This window comes from Rhinoderma darwinii, chromosome 4, assembly GCF_050947455.1.
Source record: "Rhinoderma darwinii isolate aRhiDar2 chromosome 4, aRhiDar2.hap1, whole genome shotgun sequence".
In the NCBI taxonomy this organism is placed as follows: Eukaryota; Metazoa; Chordata; class Amphibia; order Anura; family Rhinodermatidae; genus Rhinoderma; species Rhinoderma darwinii.
The window spans coordinates 344152485-344173301 of NC_134690.1; the positions used below are offsets into that span (position 1 = coordinate 344152485).

General features: G+C 41.0%; 1 protein-coding gene across 1 annotated transcript in view; it reads left to right on the forward strand.

Annotated features, from left to right (window-relative positions):
- ACOXL (acyl-CoA oxidase like) overlaps nt 1–20817 on the forward strand; it is a 424164-nt gene that overhangs the window by 270780 nt on the left and 132567 nt on the right. The window contains exons 14-15 of the mRNA XM_075864464.1: nt 492–601; nt 20149–20260. Of these exons, the coding sequence (XP_075720579.1) occupies nt 492–601; nt 20149–20260 (222 nt within the window). The remainder of the gene's footprint in view (nt 1–491; nt 602–20148; nt 20261–20817) is intronic.

The window sequence follows — 20817 nt, forward strand, 5'->3', positions numbered from 1 at the left end:
GCCGACGTATTGGAGCCCTATTTTCAGACGTAAAACGAGGCATAATAGGCCTAGTTTACGTCTGAAAATAGGTTGTGTGAACCCAGCCTAATTCTTACATCTTATCTACGGAAACCTTGATAAAAAATCTTAGTCGAAATGTCGAGTATAACTGTCAATAGAAAATTTTAATAATGAAAGAAACCTTTTGAGATTTTAGCTGAGATTGTATCTGCCTCGGCGTTCACTATGCCATTGAAAGCCCATAAATTGTGTATATATATCTATACCTCTCCTTTTGTTTTTTTTTCCTGAAAAATGTACAGGTATCTATCCTCTATAGTCGTACAACAAAATACCACTGTAGAAACCTGTATTAATTCACTTGTGCGATGAACCTATACATTTGTTATATGCAGTAACACTTCAAAAATGTTTTCTAGTACAATTATTAGTTCTAGTCTCATCTTATGATACGCTTTAGTTTACTGAATGAAAACTTTGTTTTTCAGGTGGTTGTTCGAGAACTTCTTGCACAGTACACAAGGCAATATGAGGAAAGCCCAGTATTTGGTCTTCTCAGAAACTGGACCAGCTCTATTGGAGACCGGCTAAGAACAAGGTATGCATAGGCCATCTATATTATAATTCAAATAATAGGTTAATACGTATAGATATTTACATCTATGTGGCTCTTTTGCATTGACAGCCATTTGATCTTTAGTCAAACAATATATAAAGGTGATGTAATTGAACAGAAAAACACTGACCTGTATTAATCCAAAATTCCCAGATATGCCATTTCCTTCTGTGCAAAACGTAAGTACAGCCTTGGCTCTAATACCTGATATTGTCCTCTTTGGCAGAACAACCTCTGGCGGGTGTTTCTTATAACTGTCTACCAGTCTATCACAGTCTCTGGGATTTTTCCCACTCCTCCATGGAGATTTTTTTTCAGCTGTTTGAGGTTTAAAGGGGTTTCTTGTCTTCACAGCACATTTCATATCCCCCACATCAACGCAATGGGATTTAGATCTGGGCTTTAACTTGATCATTCCAGAACCCTCTTTTTTTTTTTCCAGTCCTTCCTTAGTGGACTTACTGCTATATTTATGCTCATTGTAATTTTGTAGGGTCCACTTTTGGCTGAGATTCAATTTTCTGACCGATGGTCTCACATTCTCAAGCACAATGAAGAATTCATACTTGATTTTATGAGTGTGGGGCTGGGCAAGTTGTCCATTGTTTGAAGTCTTCTCCACATGTAGATGATCTTCCAGACAGTGGAATGATTGATGCCCAATTGTTTAGAGTTTTTATTTTATCCCTTTCCAGACACAAGCATTTAAAACTTTTCTTTAAGACTTGTAGAGCTCTTTGGATCTAGGCATGGCATCTAGATACCACATATGCCAACAACAAAAAGCAAACCAAATGAGCGGCTCATGCACACGGCACAACCCTGTACCTTAGTATGAAGCTGTACAGCCTGACCTAAGGCTCTGTCAGGTACTGTATTTACAGAGATATTCTGCACTAGAAGCAATGTTTCTAGGGGAGTATACCACCTTACATATGGTATCTGATGGAATATTTCACCATTTTTTTTTCCTGCTGGATCTGTACAGGATCCAACAAAAAACTCTGTATGCCTTGAGGGAAATCGGAGGCGTATAGAGGTACAATAGAGGCCTCACGCACTTCTATGGCAGCTCTATTATAGTTATGTTTTGTTTCGTCTTATGCTTTGTACGGAGTTGTAATAAGGCTGTGTGCCCAAAATATGTTATGTTTAAATGAGACATGTTCCTCCAAGATCCTCTCTAACAATGGTCTGGCTTCTAGTTAATATATGAGGTTCAGACGCACACATTTTTTAAATTCCACCTAGTAACTACGAGCATTATCTTTTGTAATCCAGCAATATCAAGCGTCCTTTGAATAATGTTGTTTATGTCGCTACTAAGGATAACAGACACAGATGAGTGAGCAGTCTTCAAACTGTCGAGTCCACCTCCTACCAATTTAGGTTCTGTTTGTGCTACTGTAGTTCTGTAATGTAGCTTTGAGGATGATCGAAACACTAGCTGATGCAATCCTGATCCAGACAGATTGGGGATAATGTCACCAGCGATAGACAAATAGCTCTAATAATTATTACATAATGTAGCTAGTTGTGTTAACAAATTGGCGCTTGTTGCCACAATAAAGGCTTACAGCAGTATATTATCTTTGCAAGTTTAAATTCCCGCACTAGGGCTAACTGAACACAGTATCTAGAAAGGGCAGAATTGGCAAATATTAGTTTAGTACTTGACAAATGTTATATAAAGATGGAATGATTATGTAAAAGAAAACTGCAATACCGCTTAACTCCAACAGGGACCACTTAAGACCATGGAAGTGTAACACCGAGTTCCTGTTACATTTGTGATGTGCTTTTGTTATCTGCATACTGTATTAGTGTGTTTGTTTTATGTTTATCGTGTCTTATATAAAACATCTAACATGTAATTCATCATAAATATGGATTTCTACATAGTGAATGCATTGTAACATACATAAATTAGTTACATGTAGATCTATGATGGCCTGCCATCTTATTCTTCACATACCTTGCTACTAATGCCTTATAGCTTGGTCCAAAACTTATATGAATAGGTTGGCTATAGTCGATGAGGTGTTAGAAGTTTTGAGTAGAATTTAGTGAACAGAAAGATATTGTCGTATATGTGGTAACAATTTTCTTGCTTCCCTAATGAGTAATTGAAATGCTGAGTTGGTCGCCCTAGAGATCCCCTTTAATAAGCCATGGAAGGCTTAAATGGACACTAACTTTTCAAACAAATTATGCTAATCCTAATAGTATACCTGATATAGATCAACTTTGTGATTCACTTAGGGTAGGTTCACACGCTTAGCAAAATATGTCTGAAAATACAGCTCCTGATTTTCATACGTTTTTGTAACAACTCGCGTATTTTACGGCCGTTATTGGAGCTGTTTTTCAATGGAGTCAATGAAAAACGCCTCCAAAAACGTCCCAAGAAATGACCTGCACTTCCTTTGACTCGGCGTCATTTTACGCGCCGTATTTTGACGACGCGTAAAATTAAGCCTCGTGGGAACAGAACACCGTAAATCACATTGCAAGCAATGGGCAGATGTTTGGAGGCGTAATGGTGCCGTTTTTTCTGAAACCACTGTGTGTGGACATACCCTAACTGTTAAAATTTTGTTGTTTTATCCATTCAAATTCTGTGTGAAGTTATTGCCACTAGGTGTCTCCCTAATCTGTTGTCAAGTAAGTTTGCCCCTGGTTACAGAGAAGAGTTGATGGACTGCAGAAAGTGTGTGTGTGTATGTATAGAGAGATAGGAGAGCAGAATTCTCCTCTTCTATGTGTGCTGTGTATAGAAGATAAGATGTAGGTGACAGCAGTGCTTTTTATTTAAAAAAAACAATCTATTTTCACCACGTTAGGAGCGATTTTAGCTTTATGCTAATTAGTTTCTTAATGCCCAAGTGGGCGTGTTGTTGCTTTAGACCAAGTGGGTGTTGTACAGAGGAGTGTATGACGCTGACCAATCAGCGTCATGCACTTCTCCCCATTCATTTAGTCAGCGCATAGTGACACTGTGTTGTTCGTAATTTGCTGTCTTATACTGACATATTAACGTTCCTGAAATGTTTAGACCGTGAATAGACAATCCTTCCAGACAGGACGGGATGTCTATTCATAATCCCAGCACTTCGTTTATATTTCTGTGGTACTTGCAGCAGAGCAAGCGTAATCTGGCGAGATCTCGCTGTAAATGACAGGAAACAGCGAGATTACGCTTTGCTCTGCTGTAAGTACCAAACAAACGTTAACGAAGTGCAGGGATTGTGAATAGACATCCCGTCCTGGCTGGAAGGAATATCTACTCACTGTCTTAACACTTCAGTAACGTTAATATGTCAGTATAAGACAGCACATAGTGAACAACGCAGTGTCACTATGCGCTGACTAAATGAATGGAGAGAAGTGCATGACGCTGATTGGTCAGCGTCATACACTCCTCTGTACAACGCCCACTTGGTCTAGAGTAAAAACACGCCCACTTGGGCATTAAGAAACTAATTAGCATAAAGCTAAAATCGCTCCTAACGTGGTAAAAATAGATCGTTTTTCTAAATAAAAAACACTGCTGTCACCTACATTACAGCGCCCGTCTCCTTATGTAGGAGACAGGGCACTTATAATGTGGTGACAGAGTCTCTTTAAATGTGCTTTGGCTTATCTAGGGTATTGAACTTGATAACCGTGTACTCCTAGATGAGTAATAAACTTCTACACAAGAACCTCACAGGTCACAGCCTCCTGTATAGTTATTAGCCGACTGGAATGAAGTTGATGGAGGCCAAGGTCAGGTCTGGCAGCACTTGTTGTATGCGGCCAAGCCAGAGGTCAAAGCAGGCAGCACAGGTTTGAGGTTAATAAATTGAGCTGACGTGTTTACAAGCAATGAAGCAGACTCGTCGACAATTGAGGTAATTGGAGATCTAGTTTAAACAAAGACGTCCAGTTTATTCTAAAAGCAGGGCAAGTGTTACACTCATTAGTAAGCTATAAGTGGTGTCGCACAGGTATGTGAGAAAAACAAAATATCTCAGGTAATTTATTAGTTACTGTTATTTATTTTGTTCTATTTCCGCTCACACAGGCAAAGCAATAAAAGAGAGAGACAAGTGGATGTAAGCTAGCTACATATTATTATAGATTTATATTGCATACAGTATCTGGCACGTCTGGCACTGTAATGGCATAAGTTAGACCAACATAACTCAGGAATCAACTCCACTTATATCATGCATTTCTTTGTGTATCATGAGTAGACATAAGCAAATCAGTGAAATTTTTGCGTTCTTTGCAAATTCTCATATCATGGAGTCATATGTCCACCACGTAAGATAATGGAGTCGGAAATCAAGATCTGCATTTTAGCCTCTATTGTATGAGGGAAATATAGCTCCGTAATAGAAGATTCACCCATCTGCAAAAACCTCGCTGAAGCAAATTTTCACACAATCGCTCATTTATTGTCCGAGTAAATTGCATTATTTACAGGACATTGTATTATTCTAGTTTCATTTATTTTTTTTATTTCATTCATTTGAATTTTTTATGCCATACATTTCAATTGAACGCAATACAATATTTCAACTATATTGTATTCAATAAACAGTGTGCTGATTTGCCGGATATAGCACATTATTCGGATATAGAATCAAGATATAGACACTGTTCATTTGTATTGAAAAGAGGAAATTACCATCACAAAATACCTGAAAGTATCATTATGATTCATAGTCATGGGACAGAAAGTAAGCAAACAAGCAATCACAGTGCAAAGAGATACAAATGAAATCATTCAGTTATAACTGAAACCACAAAAAAAGTCTAATAGATTACATCGTCATACAGATATTCCATACGAGTAATTTAACCCCTTAGTGACCAGACCTGAAAGTGCCTTAATGACCAAGCCAGATTTTGGAAATCTGGCATGTGTAACTTTATCAGAGAATAACTCTGTAATAGTTTTACATATCCAACTAATTCTGACGTTATTTTTTCGTCACATATTGTACTTTATTTGGGTGGTAAAAGTAGACCTATGGAATTTGCGTATATTTATAAAAAAAACCATAAAAACTGATGAAAATTTGTAAAAATTGTATTTTTTTCCAATTTTCAACTGCAATATGTCACATATGTACATTTATTTTGGCAGCACTTTTTTTTTTTTTTTTTTACATTTTTAAGCTATATAGGACACTTACAAATCTAACAATACTTTTTAAAATTTTGACGTACATTTTGCTTTCCTGCACCAAGCCAAGTTTGAAGAGGCTCATAGGTGTCCGAATAATAAAAACACCCCGTAAATGACTCCATTTTAAAAACTAGACCCCTAAAGGTATTCATCTAGGTGTGTACTAAGTATTTTGACCCCACAGTTTTTGCAGGAATTAATGCAAAGCAGGTGGAAAGAAAATTTAATTTCACTTTCTTTCACAAATGTGTCATTTTAAGGACAGATTTCTTGTACAGCGGACATGAGAATAAGGGAATGCACCAGAAAATGTATCACCCTGTTTCTCCTGTGTTCAAAAATATCCCCATTGTGGCCCTAATGTGTTTCCTGGACACACGGCAGGACCCAAAAGGAAGGGAGAACCCGGAGGCTTTCGGGACACACATTTTGCTTGAAAATGTTTCAGACCCCATTACACATTTATAGAGGCACTGAGCTGCCAAAACTATAGAAACCCCCCATAAATGACCCCATTACACATTTATTTTTTTCCTCAAATAGTTCATTTTTATCACAAAGTGCATGAAACTGGTGAAGTACGCCTTAAAGGTATTACTATTGTATGCCTTGGTATAGAAATATGCCGAATACTCATCATTGGGGGACAAACAGAAGGAGTGAAGTGGATTTCATGTTTTTATAACTTTTTGTTGAAAAGGAGAGGATTCTACTTTTCTAGATTGAGAAATATATGTCCCTAAGGACGGATTTACACGAGAGTGTGCGTTTTGCGTACGCAACAAACGCTGCATTTTGCGTGCACAAAAGGCACTTAACAGCTCCGTGTGTCAGCTTCGTATGATGCGTGGCTGCGTGATTTTCGCGCAGCCGCCATCATTATGACACTCTGTATGTTTGCAAACAGAAAAGCACGTGGTGCTTTTCTGTTTTCAATCATACTTTTTACTGCTCTTGCGCGAATCACGCTCGTCATGCTTCCGTGTGGTGCGCGTGATTTTCACGCACCCATTGACTTCAATGGGTGCGTGATGCGCGAATAACGCAAAAATATAGGACATGTCGTGCATTTCACGCAGCGGACATACGCTGCATGAAAATCACGGACTGTCTGCACGGCCCCATAGACTAACATAGGTCCGTGCGACACTCGTGAAAATCACGCGCGTTGCACGGACGTATTACACGTTCGTGTAAATAAGCCCTAACAGTTTCTACACCTTATGACTATGTCGTGCTAAGAAAGCAGCTGTCCTGCAATCATGTCAGTCCATAGACATTATGTATATCCACCCTCTCTGATATATAGTAAGTTAGAGTGGGAAAATTTATTAAACTGTTGGCGGAAAAAGGCAATTTATCCAAAAAAAGGAGGAAGAATGTATCCAGCTATGTGGAAAACTAGAGCATGTTCACAGGATGAAAGAAAATTTGTAGGGCTGTAATGACTTTATTATTCAAAGTGACTGGTCATACAACATCTCTTTGGCTCCACCAATCCCTATATAAGGGACGAATGTGCCAAGTGACGCGGTACACCATAACAAGCCCCTGCCCGGCAAGGTAGGAACCGCCATGTGCACAAAACAACCAATCACCTGTAGAATATATAAAGGGGCAGTGTCCCACATCGTATGTATAGATACAGTAAAGGACCACTACTCCCCAAATTAATGTCACTATTTCTAGAAGTATTGTCGGGTGTAAGAGGTCCACCAAAAACCCGAACAAAACTGTAATAAAGCCCATAGTGTATTGATAAGGAACAGCTCACTTATTAGGAATCCTCAGAATAAAAAGAAAAAATTATACCGTATCCCCAGTGAGTAACAGCTATTTATGGCAGGACATAGTCATAACGGAAAAGGAAATAAAAAGCTTTCAGGGCACAATTTTATCTTGAATGAATTTCAGGGTCTTATTCCACTTTCTATAACTGGGTTATATCCCAAAATGACTCAATCTAGAAAAGTATATTTCCCTTCCTCCCAAAAAAAGTGATTAAAAAAAAGAAATCTCTAAAAGAACCCTAAATTTTGGCATCTCCTAAATATAAAGCGAAGCTGCTTCCCTAAAAAAAAAAAGGTGTACAGAAAAATAAAATCCTAAATAAATCCTGCATTTTAACTTTTATAGCTCACAAAAGAAAATGAGTAATGTGCGACGGTATGATAGATTTCAAAACAGGGACTTATGCATAGACCAGGGTTGGAAGGACAAGCGGAACAATAATATCGTGACTCACTTCGCTGTCCTCGTTTTCTGCAGACCCGACACCGTTTTTTGGGGTATTTTTGGTTAGGTGTTGAAGGGATGGGGTGTAAAAAATGTTTTTCAACAAGTCGGCGTACATCCTCTGACTCATGGACTACTCTCTGGTCTGCAGATTGAAATAGGAGATCTTCAATCACTTTCTCCTGAAATTCAAAGAATGTAGCCCTGCCCGCTGATTTTTTTGTACAGGACAAATGCATTGTGCATTGCAACCTGGATGAGGTATATTGCCACTTTCTTATACCACGTTCTGGTTTTCCCTTTAACCGGATAATTTTGTAACATCTGGTCGCACAAATCTACCCCACCCATGAATTTGTTATAGCCGATGACACACACAGGCTTTTGTCTCTCTGCAGAGGCCCCACGTTCTCTAACAGTTGCTGTTGCACTTGTATGGATAGTGCTGATCATGTAGACGTCCTTGCGGTCACGAAATTTTAAAGCCAGCATCTTCTCAATTTGAAAAGTGCATGACTCCCCCTTTGGTAGTTTTTTTTTATCCACAAGTCGACGTGGGAAACCTTTGCGATTCCTGCGTATTGTGCCACAGGCTCCGGTGTTGGCACTATGAAGGGCGCTAAACAATGGCACACTGGTATAAAAGCTGTCAGTGTATACATGATACCCCTTGTGTAGGAAAGGGCCAATTAAATCCCACACAATCTTACCAGTGGTACCAATATTTGGAGGGCACCCTGGTGGATTAAATTCACTGTCTTTACCCTCGTAGATCTTAAACGCACATGTGTAGCCAGTAGTGCTTTCACATAATTTGTAGATCTTTACCCCGTACTTTGCACTTTTTGAGGGTATGAATTGGCGGAATGAGAGACGCCCTTTGAAATTCATTAGCGATTCATCGACTGCTAAAAAATTTTCAGGGGTATATGCTCCTAAAAAGGAGGAATTGCGAAAATTTAGCAAAGGCCTTAATATATACAGCCGGTCACGGCTTCTGTCGCTGGAAGGGGGTGCTTGCAGGTTGTCACTAAAGTGGAGAAATCGCATAAGTATTTCATACCTGCTGCGTGACATAATGCCAGAAAAAATGGGGGTGGCATGTATAGGGCTTGATGCCCAATATGACCTAATGGAGGTTTGTTTTTTTTTTATAATTCCCATGTTAAGGGTGAGGCCCAGAATTTTTTTTATTTCCATTTCATTTGTGGGATTCCACAACCTGGCATAAGGTGACGAAGGCTTATTTGTAATGTACTGCCTGGCATACAAATTTGTTTCATGCACAAAATGTTCCAAAACTTGGTCCGTAATAAAAAATATTAAAATAATTTAGTGGTGAAAAATTACTGACATTGGGGTTTATGCCAGGAGTAGCAATAAAGTCATTTATGGTGGGAGAAAATAAACTTGTGGGTTCCCGCACTAAATCGGTTTGGTGGGGTTGTGCAATGTCAGGGGCTGCAATTTGAACGGACGTTGTGGCAACTGCACCGTCTCCCATATCACTGGTACTGGGTCTCATATCAATAGAATCCCTTGAAGCGTCACTTTCGCTGTCGCTTTCAAGTAAAAGTTCAACTTCAGATGCAGAATCCGTATCTGAACATAGCATCTGATAGGCTTCCTCAACGCTGTATCTTCTGGCAGCCATAATGATTATACAGTCTAAACCGCAAATAATAAATGGAACTAGCGGTTTACATTTTTTTTTTTTATCAACTAATCAACTAAGAACACTAAAGGAATGAAACTTTTTTTTTTTTTCAAACCTAAACCCTACGCAAACCATAAACCCAAGCCCAGAACAGCACCCTATGCCGTCTAACCGCGTACCCTAAAAAGAGTAGTTTATAGTACGATTCTTCGTATATACAGTAAATATACTTATATTTATATATATATATATATATGTATATACTATAAAATACTGGAAAAAAATTTTTTTTAAACTGTGTGTGAGGAACAAGTGATTTTGTGAGGGGACACTGACACACTTGTATCTGTTTCTCTCCACAGCTAGAACAAAGTGAGGAGAAACAGATACATGTTTTTTTACTTTTATTTTACTGTAGTGATCACTATGATTGGATCTCATAGTGAACACAAAAGATCAGGAACCAATACTATTGGCTCCTGATCACTGCTCTAAGAACAGAGCTGGTAGCAACAGCTATTTCTTAGAGCAGGAGCTGTCATTTAGACACTCCCCGCCGGCTCTGTACACAGTAATCGCATGTGACCGCTGTGATTGGCTGTCACAGTGGTCACATGATGCTACGAGGAAATCGGACGGTCCTGATGGCTGCACTAAGAACCGGACCTGATACTTACAGCCGGTTTTTAGTGCAGACTTAATCAGGGTGCCGCTAAACCCCCTCTACGAAAAGGCGTCGCTGTAGACTGAGTACCTGCACCGCCTGACGTCAAAAGACGGTGGGCGGTCGTTAAGGGGTTAATAAAGTTAAAGGGGTTGTCCGAGATACCATCATATTTTCAAAAAAACCTTTAATGCATGTAATTTATAAATGTAAATACATTTGTAATATACTTACATTATCCAAAGTGGCCCCGTTTCCATATCCTGCCGTGGGGAACTTGACTGGTGACGTCACTCTCTGCACTGGCTCTGCCGCTTTGTTGATCTTGAATTCTTTGCCGGGTATACGACAGGTCACTTGTCACGTGGTGTATATCGGCTTGTTCTGCTTCACAGCCCGTAACGCGCGTGCGCTGTCACTGCTGTTCTCGAGATAACAGCAGGGGCCGCGCATGCGCGTTACAACAGAACAAGCCGATATACACCACGTCACAAGTGACGTGTCGTATACCCGGCAAAGAATTCAAGATCAACTAAGCGGCAGAGCCAGAGGAGAGAGTGCCGTCACCAGTCAAGTTCCCCACGGCAGGATCTGGAAACTGGGCTACTTTGGAAAATGTAAGTATATTACAAATGTATTTACATTTATAAATTACATGCATTAAAGGGGTTTTTGAAAATATGATGGTATTTCGGACAACTCCTTTAATGAACATGTTAGACACCAGTTCATCACGGGTGAATGCTATTTAATATTCCGACTGTAAAGCTATAGATTTTATAAAACTTACACAGTCAAGTCACATTATTATGACCACCTCCTACATTTGATGTCCGCTGCGCGTAGCCCGTGAAGGAAGTGATGTGTTGTGGGCTGGCTTGGTGGGTATATAAGGTGTACGATAGGCTGTCTGAACACATCACTCGTTGTTGCCATGGGTAAAAGGGGCGATTTATCAGAGTTGCAAAAAGGAATGATTATTGACTTTCGGGCCAAGGGCGGTGGTATTTCCCAAACAGAGCAGTTTGTGAACTCTTCACCTGCTGCTGTGGTGAAAGTGTATCGTGAGTGGACAAATGGCACCATTGGGAATAACCGATGTGGATACTACGGAGCACCACGTGACATTGATGTGAGAGGTGAAGTCTATAAAGGTGCTACGAAGGTGCTTGAGAGCCGAATGACACGCTACAATGGAGCAGCTCACCTTGAAAATCAACCAGGGGGGCTACCAGACGTGTGTCTAAAACAGCAAATCAGTGAACCCTATGGTGTATGGGGCTCCGAAGCAGATGGATGGTCACTGCTCCTATGCTAACAAAAGTGCATCGGAAAAAAAAAGGCTTCAATTTGCACGGCAGCATTGGAATTGGACCACCGATGATTGGCAAAGAGTTGCCTTCTCCGATGAGTTAAATTTTTTGCTTCATCGAATGGATGGACGTTGGCGTGTGAGGCGAGAAACATCCGTGAACAAGCACCCTGCAACCATTGCTGGAAGAACACAAGCTGGTGGTGGCAGCATTATGCTGTGGGGATTTTTTTTCATGCCATTCTCTGGGCCCACTTATCCATGTGGAAGACACTCTGAACCGATTTGGGAATTAATCCATCGTTGCAGTTCATGTCCATCCATACGCACTGTTTGACTTCCCTGGGGCAGATGGAATCTTCTAGCAAGACAATGCCACATGTCACACGGCTAGAAGTGTCCGACAGCGGTTGGAAGAGCACGACCAAGACTTCCAAGTACTTCCCCGGCCCCGTAATTTGCCAGACTTAAACACAATTGAGCATCTGTGGGACCACCTCGATCGTCTTGTTCGTTCTATGGATCCGCAACCTCCAGTAAATGTGGGATTCACTGCAGTCAGCATGGCTCCAGATACCGGAGACAACCTACCATCACCTTATTGAGTCACAGTACGTCTAGCTGCTGTCCTTGCTGCACATGGCGGTTACTCTGGATATTAGCTGGTGGTCATAATCGACTCGACTGTGTATAACATGTCATAGGAATTAAGGGGTCCCTGGTGCCCTTCCCATAACAGCCCCCCCACCCCGGGTTAGAACTCGGACATTCCGAATCTCTAGCTATTGTTGTCCCTTCCTTAGACGGCACATTGCAGTCCCATTCCTTCTTATGTTCTTCCAGTCTTCTTCGCTTGGCTATCTCAGAGTACTGGGTACAGCACTGCAAATAGTTATGCAGACACTTTTGTTCTATTGCTTAGTCTCTGAGTGCTGATTTTAAAATCGGTTTGCCTCTTCTGGATCATCCGTTTCCAGGCAGACAAATTCCACATTTTAATTGTCACTTGTAGACCAATTTAGACACTGCAATTAAAAAAATTTATTAAAACGATTTGATGGTTTGACAAATTGTGGGCGAGGGTCTGACAGACATTTTCCTCAGTAGGATCCTCACAACTGGTGGGGAGGGGGACTTCTCATTGTTGCCTAGTGACATTTCAGCAATGCCTTGTATAAGTGCCATTACGAGTAGTGGTATTTACATTTACCAATTATGTCACTGTTAACAATTATTTTTTCGATCGAAGCTCCGCGATAAACACGTTTTATGATTGGCCTGTTCTATTCCCACTAGTCAATTATCATTTTGATAATTTGAAGAAAAGCGAATTATGACTAATCGCGCAGTGTAAATAGGCCTTTACTAGAAGTTTTTTTCCCCCCAATCTCAGTCTATTCTGTTTATGGAAAATCTTTTGTTTTTCTGTTTGTTTTTTTTTACTTGTATATGCTTGAAACATTGTATTAGCTGTAAAATTAGCTTTGTGTATTCGTAGCATACTTGGTTATCTCTTAATGCAGAGTCTTTTCTTTAGAGGTATGTTTACATGTGCCTACATGTGTAACTCTCATTTTCTTATAAACATTTCCCAACGTTTAATGACATATAAAATAAGTTGAAAGTAAAGGTCCATTTAAACGTGCCAATGGTCAGGCGAACAAGCGTTTGTACAAACGCTCGTTCACGATCATTGCCCTGTGTAAGCAAGGTAGCTATTTTCCAAAACTGAATTTGTTGCAGAAAATCCACCGCTTAATACAGTAGCAGCAAAGTGGATGAGAATTGAACAAATCTGAATTGAACATAAATGCTGAGCTGTAATAACGCTCAGGAATTTTCCCTATTAAATTCAATGGGAGGTAAAACCCGCAGAAGTTGCATGTTTTTTTTTGTGGTGGAAAAGCAGCGATTCCGCCACAAAAAACACACCTCAGAAAAAATAATAAATCTTACCCAGTATTCTGTGTTACTTCGTCCAGGCTGGCCTCCTGGAATGACGTTTCTTGACCCCCTGCCATCCTGCTTCTACCACCAATGCTGTGCTTGCTGCTACTTATGGTGCCCCCATTACTGTACCTACAGTGCTTTGCAAAGCCTACAAATACTACACTACCAAAATAGTAGTGCCTGAGGATGCAGATACAATTCAAAGCGGGGATGTAATTAGAAAATGCTAAGCCCCATAGCAAACTTTTGACTCTGCCTCACTTGTCAGCTGACCACACAATTCCTGTAAAATTACAACTCCCAACATAACAACAGATCAGAGCACACTGGGAGTTGGAGCAACACAAACTATTGTATTACACACACACACACACACACACACACACACACACACACGCCACTCAGCCACAAGTATAAAATGCAGGGAGGCGTAAAACTCCAGATCAGATGCTAGACCAGACCCCTAAATAAATTCAGATTACAGACCAGATTCCTAAATTAATTCAGGCCCCAGACCACTACATTAGTTCCGACCCCTCAATGAATTCAGACCCCATACCAGACCCCTAACTAAATTCAGACCCCAGACCCGGAAATTAATGCAGACCTCAGACCCCCTGAATCCACATTAAAATGGGAATATCGAGTGACCTGAGCGCCTTCGAATGAGACATGGTCATCGGTACTAGACTAGACAGGACCAGTATTTCAAAAACTGCCAACCTTGTGGGGTATTTTGTTTAGCAGTGTCAAGAGTAAACCGAGAATGGTGTGATTGAGGAAAACATCCAGCGAAAGGGGATTGAAAAGAGTCTGAGGAGGACATCGGGCACATTACAACCGAATACAAAGCTAGTGCTCCAACTAAGGTGTCTGAATGCACAACTTGTCATTTCTTCGCACGGATGGGCTAGAACGGCAGACAACCAGTTCAATTGCGGTCTAAGGGAAAGAGACGGACAATACTTCAGTGGGCAAAAGAGCACAACATTTTATCACTGAACAGTACAAAAATATTGCCTAGTCAGATTTATTCCGATTTCTGTTGTACCATGCTGAAGAGAGGGTTCGAATTTGGCACAAGCAGCATGAATCGATGTCTCCTTCCTGTCAGGTGTCAACAGTTCAGGATGGTGGAGTAATGATGTGGGGAATGTTTTCTTGGCACACCCTGAATCCTCTGATACCTGTGGATGGATGGTTGAATAGTATGTCTCACCTAAGCATTGTGACCAACCAAGTTCTCCCTTCATAGCAGCTGTTTATCCTATGGCAGAAGGACACTTTAGCTGAAACTGTGAGGAGCTATACTATCCGCATGGGCCAATATTCCTGCAGAACAATTTTAACACCAAGTGGAATCTATAAGACATTCAGACATATACTAGAAAGCTGACGTTATAGGGGTTTTCCCATGAGAGACTTATGACATATCCACAGGATATATCCTAAATGTCAGATAGATGCGGGTCTCACCTATATGACTCGCACCTATCTCCAGAACGGGGCCCCCTAAAACCCCGTTCTGTCGCTCTGTGTTGCGGCTGAATCTGGTGAGTTCCGACAATGAAAAAGGTTATATAGTCGTGAGCAACAAAAACAGTGTAGCTTGCTGAGCTTGTTGCTTGTAGCTTGCAGTGTAGCTTATTTTCAGAGTCCCATAAAACTGAATGTTATTTACGGACACAGCGTAGCTTGCATGCTACGCTGCTTCCGGAACTGCCGTTCACTACTAGGGAACTTATGGAAACGGGGTAGCTCAGTGAGCTCCGCTGTTTTCTTAACTCCCGACCATATAACCAGGAAGTGGCCGGGAGGCAGCGAGATGAGACCAAGCTAGAAAGGGGGTTAGGGGCCCCCCGTTCTAGAGATAGATGCGGGTCCCAGAGGTGGGATCTGCATCTGTCTGACATTTATGACATCCTGTGGATATGTCATAAATGTCTCTCATGGGAAAACCCCTTTAAGGAGCATTCCCAACTAAAAGAAAAAACACTGATAAATGGAAACCATTGAGATGTTGAGTGTTTATTCTGAAGTTATGTTTTGTGTCTTTATTACTGTTTGTTACCTTTTCTGTTTTATAAGGGCCTGTTCACAGCAGCGTTGCCCTTCCATTGAGGGGTTCTGTTGGAGGTTTCAGTCAGTCGACTGCGCTATTGATTCCGTCAAAACAACGGAACACTGTCACAACAGTGACCAACAGAAACCATTAACAACGTTTCCGTCACCATTGAGATCAATGGTGAGGGAAACGGAAGCTAAGGTTTCCGTTTTCCTTTCCGTTGAGGGGTTAACCTGACAGAAACCTAGGACGTAACACCCCAACTGAAGGGCAACGCTAATTAGAACAGGCCCTAAGTGACAAGAGGAGATGCTAGCCATTACAGCTCCTTTTAGTATCGTCAGATGCTTCTCCTATGCTCCTGAATCGTTCATTTACCAAGCAATGTAGTAAATAGAAAGGGCAAGCAAAGGAAAAAAATAAGTGACAACCCCTAAAATAACTGTGATGAATATTGTCACCTTTGGAAAACATAGAATAAACAAATCTGACAAAAAAAATGGCTGAGCAGAATTGTCAAAAACTTAAGGGAATAAGAAAATCCCAAGATTTATATTTGCTCGTGTTTTCATTTTTTATTATAGGTAGAAATGTATACATTTCTGAATTTAATTGAGATCCACCATAGATACTGCTCAGCTGACTGAATGCAGAGTCATTATGTATGAATGACATTGCGTTATATTGTAACACAACACTTGTATTGGCCATGTTCCAGCAAATACCTTGAAATGTTGTACAGCAGTTCCACCTGAGGACAGAAAGTTATTCTCATTCTGTAAGAGGGGAAGTTGTACTCTGTGGGTGTGTGGCCATAATAGACATTTTTTTCAGGCACAGATTTATAATCAGTCATGTCCTCACCTGAACTGTGTACCTTTTAGAATATCCCATGTTGTCTTGACCACTGCCGTAATGTTGTTCCTCGCCAGTACCAACCGCTATAAAACTGCACTATGCCTCTGGGGTCACTGAGCCTTTAATATCAAACAACTTACTGGGAGCTACATTAAAAGGAAATCATGTTTAAAATGAAGTCCAATCTTCGGGTAGCATGTTATATAGCAGGGGCAGGTGAGAAGATTTCTATATATTTTTGTAACAAGAGATTCAGTACTTATAATTTATTCATTTAAACATCTGCTCATTCTGGGCTTAGGAGTCCAGTGGGTGGTCCTACTCAATGAAGGACAGCCTCCGCTGAATGACAGCTCTGTTTTCACACTCAATCAGTGATTAGGACTGCCCACTGGACTCCTAAGCCTAAAATGAGCATAAGTTTCAGGCTCTGTTCACGCAAGTTTGTTTTTTGTTTTTTTTAAATGTATTTTGGTGCGTTTTACTCGCCAAAATACACGTTAAGGTCTGCCAAAAACCTTCCCATTAACTTTAACCCCTTCCCGACATCCGCCGTGTGTGTATATATATATATATATATATATATATATACGGCACATGCCGGGTGGGGGAATATGGAGCGGGCTCACGGGCTGAGACCGCTCCATAGAGCGAGTGTGTCGGCTGTGTTAAAGCCCACACTTCCGGGTAACCCGTTAAATGCCGCATTTAATAGCGATCGCGGCATTTAAATTACTAAAAACAGGGGGGCGACCCCCTGTAACGTCCCCACCCCCACGCGGCGAGATCGGGGGGGAGCCGTTGTTTGGCACGGCTGCCTGGGGGCCTGACTAAGTCCCCCAGGTCCACCATCTTTGTACTCCTATGAAGCTTCATAGGAGACTGTCAGAATCGCGATACACTGCAATACATTAGTATTGCAGTATATCGTGCAAGCGATCCAACGATCGCTGGTTAAAGTCCCCTAGGGGGACAAGTAAAAAACAGTAAAATAACGTTTTTTTTAACAAAGAAAAAAAAAGAAAAAAATTAAAAGCTAAAAAAAAAAACCTTTTCCAATTTTCCCTCAAGCACAATGTAAAAAAAATCAAAAGCTAACATAACTGGTATCGACGCGTCCGTAAAAGTCTGAACTATTACAATATATCATTATTTAGTCCGCACGGTGAACGCCGTAAAAAATTAAAACCATCAGAATTGCTGTTTATTGGTCCCTTCTTCTCCCACAAAAAATGAAATAAAAAGTGATCAACAAGTCTCATGTACCCCAAAATGGTACCATTATAAACTGCAGCTTGCCCCGCGAAAAATAAGCCCTCACACGGCTAAATCAACAGAAAAATAAAAACGTTATGGCTCTCAGAATGTGGCGACAAAACTCAAAGTAAAAGTAGTAAAACATAAACAAAACTATATAAATTTGGTATCGCTGTAATTGTATTGACCCGCAGAATAAAGTTAACGTGCCATTTTTACCATGCGGTGAACGCCGTAAAAACAAAACCACCCAAAAGGTTGAGGAATTGCTGTTTTTTTCCTATTCCACCCCACATATATTTTTTTGCTCATTTCCCACTACATTATAAGGTACTAAAAAGAATACTGTAAATCATCCATGGCTAGCAGATTTCAGGAGGCGGTATTTAAGAACTTATCGCGATGGTATAGAGTGCCTTCCAGATTGCATGCAATGATTCCGGTGGTCTCGCCGCTGTGTTGGCGATGTGGAGACCAGGTGGGCACGATTTTACTTATCTTCTGGGAGTCCCCGCTGCTGACAGATTTTTGATTTTTGGTCAGAGGTGTGGCGTATCTCCTCCAAATTCACGGATTTCCAACTCCCGCGTACGCCGGCCTTCTTCTTGCTCCATCTGTGCGAGGCTCCGTTACCCATGTACTGCCGTTCTGTGGTTCGCCACCTGGTGAATGTAGCTAGAGCATGTATCCCTGCGCTGTGGAGACAAACTTGCCCTCCATCGATCAACATGTGGTTTAGTAAGATACAGTAGATCATGAGAATGGAGAATCTCACGCCATCCATGAGAGACACCCATGCCAAGTTCCCTAAGACTTGGGATCACTGGGTCAGATTCCAATCTTCCGCGGAGTTCAGGAACATCGTGGCCTCTTGAATAGGTTTCTGAAGCTTATGGGACACTGCTAGTTCTCTTCCCTCCCTTCCCTCTCTGTCATTCCTCTTTTCTTTCTTTATTCTCCCTTTCTGATATGTTTACCCACGGGCCACTGTGCATGGCTGCGGGTCCAGGATGCATAGGGGTTTGTCTCAATTATAGTATAAGATATTCCTTATTGTTCGCCTTGCATTCAATGTGAACACTTATACTGGCTTGCGAGCCGATGTGTACTGCAGATGCTTGCATTACTTGCATTACCGTGTTTTGTTTGGAGAAAATCGAAAATAAAAGAATTTATAAAAAAAATAAAAATTGATGCTGTGAAAATCTACAACTCGTCCCGCAAAAAACAAGCCTTCATACGGCAATATTGATGGAAAAATAAAAGAGTTATTGCTTTTGGAAGGTTGGGAGGAAAAACAAAAGTGAAAATCCGAAAAATGGCTGCGAAGGGAAGGGGTTAATATGAAAACGCAGCATTGGTGCATATGGCGCGTTTCTTTTTCACATGTGTAATGAAATGTCTTGTAAATAAAAAAGCGTCATATCCACCAGATAGGTCATCAGTATATGATCTGTGGGGGTCTGATGCCGGAAAGCAGATGGCTCCGGTCACAGAATAGCGGCCGAGCTGCAGTACTGCCGCTCTGCTTCGATTCAAGTGAATAGGAGCAGAGCTACAGTTCTGCAGCACGGCCGCTATGCAATGTGTGGAGCCAACTGCCTCCAGCATTTCATACTGTGTAGTGACATCCGGTGCCTGCAGGCAGCCGGAGCTGCTGATTGGTGCGGGGTCCGGGTGTCAGACCCCCACTGATCATATAGTGATGAACTATCTAGTGGATAGGTCATCAGTTGTCCGCTAGTGGACAACCCCTTTAAGATAAATGATATGCTTTACTTTTAATCATCTATGAGGCTATGTTCACACGCAAACTCAAAAATGGCTGAAAATACAGAGCTGTTTTCAAGGGAAAACCGCCCCTGATTTTCAGACGTTTTTTAATGAAAGTCGCGTTTTTTATGGCCATTTTTGGAGCTGATTTCCTATAGAGTCAATGAAAAACTGCTCCAAAAACGGCTCAAGAAGTGACATGCACTTCTTTTTCACGGACGTTTTTTTATGTGCCGTTTTTAGAAAATGAGGCCTAAAAATGCGTCTCGGCGGAACAAATGTTGAAATCAATGGGCAGATGTTTGTAGGCATTCTGCTTCCGTTATTTCAGGCGTTTTTCGAGGCGTAAATGCCCCGAAATACTCCTGAAAACACTACGTGTGAACATACCCCAAGTCTGAATTAGATTTTTAATGTCTATATTCTTACATGGTAGGTTGAGTAGATTGTTGGACTAATGCTGGGTGTTAGTAGATTAGTAATATGCACGTAGCTTTACCTTTTTTTTTTTGTAAATAGCCTTCTTTTTTTTGTTGGTTAGTGCATACTAACAATACACAACTGTTGTTTTTTTTCCAGTATCTTGGCAATCAGTTCAGATAAAATCAGCAATTTGACATTCTTTTTAAAAGCTGTCAATTTTCGGGAGAGGGTGCTACAGCGTGGGCTGGCTGCCAGACTTTATCACAAGGTAATGCATTCAATTAACTCCTTATTTCATACATTAGAAGTGAATATGATTCATATTCACATACCAGGTTTAATCAGGTTACTTATTATGTAATTTTTTTTGTATGATTAGTCCGCCCAGGAAATGTGGTGTTTTCATACATTGTAGGCGTGATGAACAGAAAGATAGCTGTGTAATAGATTGTATTGTGCTGTACAGGCATGCCGGAACACTTTCTCGGGTGTGGAAAACAGGTCATTATTTTACACTTTTAGTCCCTGTTCACACAGTTTTTTTGCAGGCAGAAAAAATCAGCCTCAGAATTCATTTAGGAATTTTGGGGTATATTTTAACCTGCCTGTGCTTTTTTGCCACGGTTTTCGCTACTTTTTCCGCCCACGGCATTTGCCGCTTATGCAAGGACCGCAGCCCAAAAAAAACACTGCGAAAAACTCACGGAAACGTGCGCAGCAGGTTTTTTTTCTGCCTTATTGATTTCAATGGGAGGTCAGAGGCGGAACCGCAGCAAATCCTTCCCATTTTTTTTTCCTGTGAGTGGCTAAAAGCCTCCCGGGAAA